The following is an 8,540-nucleotide window of genomic DNA, read 5'->3' as shown; positions in this document are numbered from 1 at the left end:
ATTAACCTTGACCCATACCTTACAGCATATATAAAAATTAATCAAGACAGTTCAAAGACCTACATGTAAAATGTAAGACTATAAGGATCATCAAAGAAAAAATAGGGGAAAACTTAGGGGCCGTAATATATGGCATAGACTATCAAACATAACCAAAAATGCACCAACAGCAGAAGAGAAACTAGATGACTTGAACCTTCTAAAAATTAAATTCTTATGCACATCAAAAGACTTCTTCAAAAGAGTAAAAAGAGAACCTACAGACCGGGGAAAAAATATTTGGCAATGATGTATCTGACAAGGGATTTAGCTCTAAAATTCATAGAGAACTTCAACACCAAAAAGACAAAAAATCCAATTAAAAAATGGCCAGAAGACACAAACAGACACTTCACCAAAGAAGATACTCAGGTGGCCAACAAAGACATGAAGAAATGTTCACAATCATTAGCCATTAGAGAGATGCAAATCAAAACAACAATGAAATATCATCTCACTCCAGCAAGAATAGCAAAATTCAACAAGACGGAAAATAACAAATGCTGGTGAGGGTGTGGAGAGATTGGAACTCTCATACGCTGCTGGTAGGACTATAAAATGATGCAACCACTGTGGAAAACAGTATGGTGCTTCCTTAAAAAGGTGGAAATAGAAATACCATTTGATCCAGCAATCCCACTACCAGCTATATAGAAGTGAGAGCCAGAACACAATAGATATATGCACACTCATGTTTATCACAGCACTATTCACAATGGCAAAGAGATGGAAACAACCTAAGGGCCCATCAATGGATGAATAGATAACCAAACTATGGTGCATACACACAATGCAATACTATGCAACATTAAAGAATAATGAAGAATCCGTGAAACACCTCATAATGTGAATGAACTTGGAGGACATCATGCGGAGTGAAATAAGTTAATCACAGAAGTACAAATATTGCATGAGTCCACTATTATAAAAAGTCAAGGAAAGGTTTACACACAGAAAGAAACATTCTTTGCTGATTATGAGGGATGGTAGGGAAAGGAGGGAAAATTGCTAGCTATGTAAAAGACATGTATTGATTTGGGTGAAGGGAAAAGCAATATAGCAAAAGTGAGTGACCAGCACAATATCACTAAGGAAAAGGAAGACACAGAGAGGTACACAAGAGTTACAGACAACAAAGGTAAACACTATTATAATGCACAGCACTGCATTATCAGCAATAATAAACATGAATCTACATAGGTAGACAGGCAAGTTGATCAGCTATGGGTAGGCCAACAGGACGACACCCGTGGCCATTTATAGATTTGGCAGGTGATATTTCTGCACACATATTTATTTGTGCTATAAAAATGTCCGTATAGAGCGCTAACAGAGGGCAAAGTTATGATAACTTCTTAGCTACAACCAAACATCTTGAGGGAGTGAGTCGCTGGGCCTACAGGCTTGGGTCCATAGTTGGGGGGACATCAAGCTCAGGTGGCATAACATAGTACATAAAAACATTGTTCTACATCCTACTTTGGTGAGTAGCACTGGAGTATTAAAAGCTTGCGAGTGGCCATCTAAGATGCAACAATTGGTCTCTCCCCATCTGGAGCAAAGAAAAGTGAAGAAAATCAAAGATGCATGGAAACAATTAGTTCAAGGACCTAGTGGACCATGGGAACCTTAGCCTCAATGACCCTGAGACCAGAAGAACTAGATGGTGCCCAGTTACCACTGCCAATTTACTCTGAAAGGGAACAAAATTGGAGATCCTGGATAGAGTGGGAGAAAAATGTGGAACAAAATTCAAAATGGTAATAATAAAAAAAGACCAGGCTTACTAGTCTGATGGACACTGGTGGAAGCCCCAAGACTATGGACCTTTTGGGCGCGGAACTGAACTCACTCCTATGAGTTAACTCTCTGTCAAACAATAGACAGAACTATGAAGTGAACAGTAACACCAGTGAGGTAAGCACTACTTAGATCAAGAGATCAAAAGAACAATTACTTGATGAAAAGGGCAGCATTTTCCAGGGATAAAACTCAGAAGGCAGGAATGGATAGGAAAGAAGGACAAAGGGAAATGGTAACCACAGGGAGGAGGCAGGAAGAGCCCTGTTACATTGTGGGGATTGCAATCAATGTCACAAAACAAAATGTGTTGAATGAAAACCAATTTGCTCTGGAAACTTTTCCCCAACTCACAATAAAAAGTTACTGTTTTGGAGTCTTAGTTTTTAAAAGAACCGAATTTAGTTTGAGTCAACAATAGGAAGATGCTTATAATCTGCTATTGCATTTTCTTATCCATCAATTCTATTCACCCTCAAATGAAGAGAACATGAAATGTCTTGGAGATTAATCTAAGCATTCTTAACACTTTAGACTGGATGTCAGGTAAAGCTCTGGTTTAGTCTTGGTATTTCTGTCAGAACTTTATTGCTGGATTTCCTGTTCCATAAGCTCCCAGTTAGTCTGAATGTCACTTAATCCATTAAGAATCCTGCCCCTTAAGAACCCAGCCACTGACCAAGTCCATAGTTGCCCAGCTTATATATAGCACTGGAAGTCAGAAAATTTGACTTAAGGGTATTAGTTTTCCTGCCATTTGAGGGTGTCACCTTTACTGTTAAGGGAAGTTGCACACACAAATGCCAATCTGGTTATGAATGACTCAGGTCCTGTTGACATCCTATGCTGTCTTCAGGCTTGTTTCTCAGGGGAGAGACTAAAGAAACAGACCAAGGGGCTGAGGTGCAGGTCCAAGGCAAACATTTGAGAACACTTGCTTTGGCTCTTACTGCTTTCCCCACCCCTCTTAATTATGAAAGGAAATGTCTCTAGAAGAGATTGTTTTCATTTTCACACACACACAAGTTCATCTTTTTAAAAAAGGAATAGCTCTGCTATAAGAACTTCAATTTTGCCGGGACTAAGAGGGGACGGAGATAGGGAGAAGTCCAGAAAACAGGCTTCCTTTTTCTGAATGTGGGAAATAACCTTGTGGCACATGGTCATGGTCATAAGGTGTAGCTGTGGATGCAAGTGCAGGTTGGTGTTGAAAATTGAAGGCTGAAAATTTCACAGATGTGACTTTTCCTGCTATGGTCCAAGGAGCAAAAGCCAATTGATCTAGGAACTGCTTTACAACCATAGGACTGGCACCATAAGTGAATAGCTCAGTGTTTTCTTCTCCATCCTTTATGGCTAATGGACCCACCAGACTTTACACACATAACAGACTTTCCACATAGTACAGAAACCAGAGAGGTTCTCAAGCAGACATGTTAGATATAAGCCTCATTCACTTTTTGCCAAATGCAAAGTAACTAGTTTTCCAGGAGAGAAGGGTCTCCTCCTTGTGTGGCCTTCCCAGTTATACAGGGATCTTTGGGCATAATCTCACCCACAGGCTGAGAGGAGGAAGGTGGCTGCTGTTAACTGAATTTTTGGATCACAGCTTCAACAGAATCTGACCAAGCAATGAATATCTCCCACAAGTTTAAGATTAGGTAAGATACTGTCTGTCCTATGTACATGCTGCAGAGGTATATCCTTCTACCTATCAAGGCAGGTACAATGAACTTGAGCATCTTAAGAAACTGGGGTAATGGAAAGACCATGGGCCGTGAGGTCAACACACCTGAATCAGATTTCCAGATCTACTACTTACTACCTGGATGAGCTGGAGCAATTTCTTTAATCTCTGAATCTATTTTATTATCTATAAAATGGAGACAATTATATTTATTTCTGGTGATTATTAGTATTCAATGAGAGGATATGTATAATGTTTAGCATGGTACTAGGTACATAGTAGGTAGAACCCCTAAAAGTGTTCATTCCTTTCCTTCCTATCCCAGAGTTGAAGTCTCAGAAAACCCCCCTCCCCGAATTTTCTCCTCTATCATCTTTCATGAATAGTAGTAGTAATAGTACCGCTTGACACATCCAATCTCATTCAATCTTCACAAGCAATCTGTTGAGGTAGATAGTAATACTGTACCCATGGTAGATGAGGAAAGAAGGCTCAGAGAGGTTAAGCAATCACCCCAGGGACACACAGCCAGTAAGTAGCAGAGCAAGAATTCAAGAACAGATATGTCTGACTCAGCTGCCCATTTTCTGAACAATTCCACTCTATTACCTCAGTGATCTTGGAGCCTGCAACCCAGATTCCACTTCTGGACTTAGATCGGGGCAAAGCTCCAAACATAACTTCAGACACAGCTCCAGACACATGACTAAGCCCACTTCTAGGCAGAGTTCTGGAAATACGAGATCTCTGTGGAAGACAGAAAACATCTTGCAGGTTTGGATGCCTGCACCTCAACAGTGGAATGAATGTAACTGCCATAATAGTTAAAGCATTCCTGGGACTTGTTAGGAGAAGTGAATAGTGGTAATATTGGCCAACACTTGTTGAGTATTTCCCGTGTGCCGGGCACTAGGTGAGCAAATTACATACATATACATTCCTCCATTCAATGCTCACAACAGCCCTATGGGGTAAATCAGCTAAGAGCAGGGCCAAGTTCTTTTCTTCTTCTTTTGATGGGGTGGGAGTAGGTAGGAAATGGGTGAAGAGCACAGCCCAGTTAGGCACTGAGGCATGAGTCCACTATTACCTGCCGGGTTCTGCCTCTCTGGGGATCTGGTGAGGGGCTCACTTTAGTTGCTGTTTCAAGTTCAAGATCCAATATGAAGATGCTCTCATGGGATAGGGCTTTGATCCCCATGCTGCTCTTGGACCTAGACAGGAAGGAAAGATCTTGTAAAAGCAGTTCAAGGGACTAGAAACCAAAGACACATATGTATCCATATTATGGCCAAACATAGATAGTTCAGGGGGAGGGCAGGGATGCACATGTGCTGGTACAGAAGAATGCTCATGAGATTAAAGTGGGAAAAAAAATGAATAGTATGATCCCATTTAAAAATATTTACATATATTACATACATAAATGCTTGTGTTCATAGAAAACATTCTGAAAGGATATGCATCAAATTTTTAGTACCAATTACCTTCTGAGAAGTGACACTAGGCAAAGGAGGACTTGAATTTTTCTACTTTATGTACTTCTGTAAATGATGAGCACATATCATATATATATATATATATATATATATATATATATATATATATATCAGCTTAATTGAGACATAATTTACATACCATACAATTCACATATTTAATGTGCAAAATTCAATGGTGGCAAACTGGGGGGATGGAAAGGAAAGCCCCAAATCTTGCTATGATTATGCTGAGAGTTAGAAACGATCTTTCACATCCTGATTTCTCTCTGGTGTTTTGGTTTTGATCTGATTTAAAAATATCAAAGATCTGTCCAGATGCTGGAGACTTTCATCTATCAGATCTTTTCCTCTTTCACACAGGGCTCTGTGAACAGTCTATCTGTCCTGCTTTCAAAGTTAGCCCTCCCGTCTTGCTAAATCCAGATGGACATATGTTCCAATTGGGAATACAGCAGATTGATAACAACTATGTGCTAGGAGAAATCAGGGGAAAGTTAGAAATACATGAAAGGCTACATGTACAAAAGGCTCCTTTGGATATGTGAGAATATAATTGACCCTTTGAAAACTTTAGCCAAATGAAGACATTACAAGAGGGGAAAAAAGCAAGTACAAACTAACATCCCTTATGAATATAGATGCCACCATCCTCAAAAAATACTAGTAAACCAAATCAAGAAATATATTTTAAAAAAGTATACACTATGGCCAAGCAGGATTTAATGTAAGAATGCAATGTCAATTTAACATACAAAACTTTATTAGTATGTACAACTATGCCATGTCAATAGAACAAACAACAAAACACACATGACCATCGCAATAGGTAGAGAAAAGCATTTTATAAAAATCCAACACCATTTGAGGGTAAATACACTCTGAAAACTAAGAACAGAGAGAAATTCCTCAACCTGATAAAGGGCATTTAAGAAAAACCCATCGCTAACATCATAACTAATGGTGAAAGACTGGATGCTTTTCCTTTAAGATCAGCAACAAGGCAAGGATGTCTACTCTCACCAATTCTATTCAACGTTGCACTGGAGGTTCTAGCCAGGGAAATTAGGCAAGAAAATGAAATAAAAGGAAAGGAAAATGTAAAACTATCTCTATTTGAGATGTCACGATCTTATATCTAGAAAACCCTAAAGAATACACACATGCACACACATAGAGCTAATAAATGGATTTAGTAAAGTTTCAGGATATGAAGTCAACACCTAAAACTCAGTTGTGTTTCTATACATCAGCAATAAACAACTGAAAAGGGGAATTAAGGAAACAATTCCATTTACAACAGAATAAAATACTTAGGAATAAATTGAACTAAAGAAGTGTGACAATTACACTCTGAAAACTACAAAACACCACTGGAAGAAATTAAAGGCCTAAATAAATGGAAATGCATTCTATGTCCATGGACTGGAAGACTTAATGTTGTAAAAATGGAAAATATCCACAAATTGAGCTGCAGAGTCAATGCAATCCCACTGAATTCCAGTTTTATTTCTGCAAAAATTGACAAGATAATCCTAAAATTCATAAGAAAATGCAAGGGACCAAGAACGATAAAATAATCTTGAAAAGAAGAACAAAGTTGGAGGGCTCATACATTCTGATTTCATAACATACTAGAAATCAACAGTTAATCAAGACAGTGTGGTAATGGCATAAGGCTAGACGTATAGATCCACAGAATAGAACTGAGAGTACAAAAATAAGCCCATACATTAATGGTTAAATGATTTTCAATATGGGTGCCGATGTCATGGGGGAAGGGAGTCTTATCAACAAATGGTGCCGAGACAGCTGGATTTCCACATGCAAAAGGATGAAGTTGGGCCCTTATCTTACACCATATACACAAAAGTTAACTCAAAATGGACAAAATATCTAAATAGAAGGACTAAAACTATAAAACTCTTAGAAGAAAACACAGGAATAAATATGTGATCTTGTTTTTAACAATGGATTCTTACATATGATACCAAAAGCATAAACAAGAAAATTTGGACTTTATCAAAATTAAAAGCTTTTGTACTTCAAAGGATGCTATCAAGAAAATGAAGACACCAATGTCCATTGCATCACTGTTCACAATCGCCAAAAGGTGGAAACAAACTAAATGGCTATCAACAGATAAAAGGATAAACAAAATGTGGTATGTCTATACAATGGAATAGTACTTAGCCATAAAGAGAAATGAAGTCTTGAGACAGATACAACATGGATAAACCCTGAAAACATTTTGCTAAGTGATAGTGGAAGGATACATGATCAACATCCAAAAATCAGTTGGATTCCTCTACACCAGCAAAGAGATTGCTGAAAAAGAAATAAGGAAATCAATACCATTTACAATAGCTACCAAAAATTATAAATACTTGGGAATAAATCTTACCAGGGACACAAAAGACTTGTGCAAAGAAAACTATGAAAGACTACTTCAAGAAACCGTAAGAGATCTACATAATTGGAAGAACATTCTAAACTTGTGGATAGGAAGATTGAACATTGTGAAAATGTCAATTCTACCCAAAGCAATCTATACATTCAATGCAATCCCAATCCAGATCCCATCAACATTCTTTAAGGATATGGAAAAAACCAATCACTAACTTTATACGGAAAGAGACCTCAGATAAGCAAAGCATTATTGAAGAAGGATAATAAAGGAGGAAATCTCACACTCCCAGATCTTAAAACCTACTATATAGCCACAGTAGTCAAAACTGCCTGGTATTGGTACAATGACACACATAGACTGAGGGAATAGAAGTGAGAACCCAGAAATAGATCCATTGACCTATGGTCAGCTGATCTTTGACAAAGAGCCAAAATCCATTAAGTGGGGGAAGAGATGGTCTGTTTAACAAATGGTGCTGGCAAAACTGGATATTCATTTGCAGGAAAATGAAACAAGATCTGTACCTCATGCTTACACAAAAACTAGCTCCAGATATATCAAAGACTTAAATGTGAAACCTAAAACTATAAAGTTCCTCAAGGAGAAACTAAGGGCAAATTTGTTGTTGTTGTTGTCATGTGCCGTCGAGTCAGACCCAACTCACAGTGACCACTCCTTGGGTTGCCGAAGCAGTATCATTACGGAAGTAGATTGCCCAACCTTATGGCATGGAAGTTCTGGTAGCGTAGTGCTTAAGGCACTTGACTGCTAACCAGAAGGTTGGTGGTTCAAACCCACCAGCCACTCCTCAGAAGGAAGGTTGGGCAACCTACTTCTGTAGTGATACTGCCTTGGAAACCCAAGGAGGGGTTGCTACCAGTCGGGTCCAACTTGATGGCACCTAATAACAACATATGGCATAAATAGACTATCAAGCATAACCCAAAATGCACAAACAGCAAAAGATAAACTAAATGAATGTGACCTACAAATTAAATTTTTATGTGCTTCCAAAGACCTCTCCAAAAGAGTCAAAAGAGAACCTATGGATTAGGAAAAAATATTTGGCAATGACATATCTGACAAGGGATTTATCTCTAGAATTTGT

At 38.4% G+C, this 8,540-nt stretch overlaps 1 protein-coding gene across 1 annotated transcript in view; it reads right to left on the bottom strand.

Annotated features, from left to right (window-relative positions):
- KIAA1210 (KIAA1210 ortholog) overlaps positions 1 to 8,540 on the bottom strand; it is an 82,576-nt gene that overhangs the window by 31,115 nt on the left and 42,921 nt on the right. Inside the window, 2 exon segments of the mRNA XM_042782606.1 lie at positions 4,136 to 4,273; positions 4,617 to 4,740. Coding sequence (XP_042638540.1) covers positions 4,136 to 4,273; positions 4,617 to 4,740 — 262 coding nt within the window.

Source organism: Orycteropus afer, unplaced genomic scaffold, assembly GCF_000298275.1.
Source record: "Orycteropus afer afer isolate SDZICR_OR568_19922 unplaced genomic scaffold, OryAfe1.0 scaffold00387, whole genome shotgun sequence".
NCBI lineage: Eukaryota > Metazoa > Chordata > Mammalia > Tubulidentata > Orycteropodidae > Orycteropus > Orycteropus afer.
Note: the sequence above shows the minus strand (reverse complement) of the source record. Positions and strands in the feature narration are given on the sequence as shown.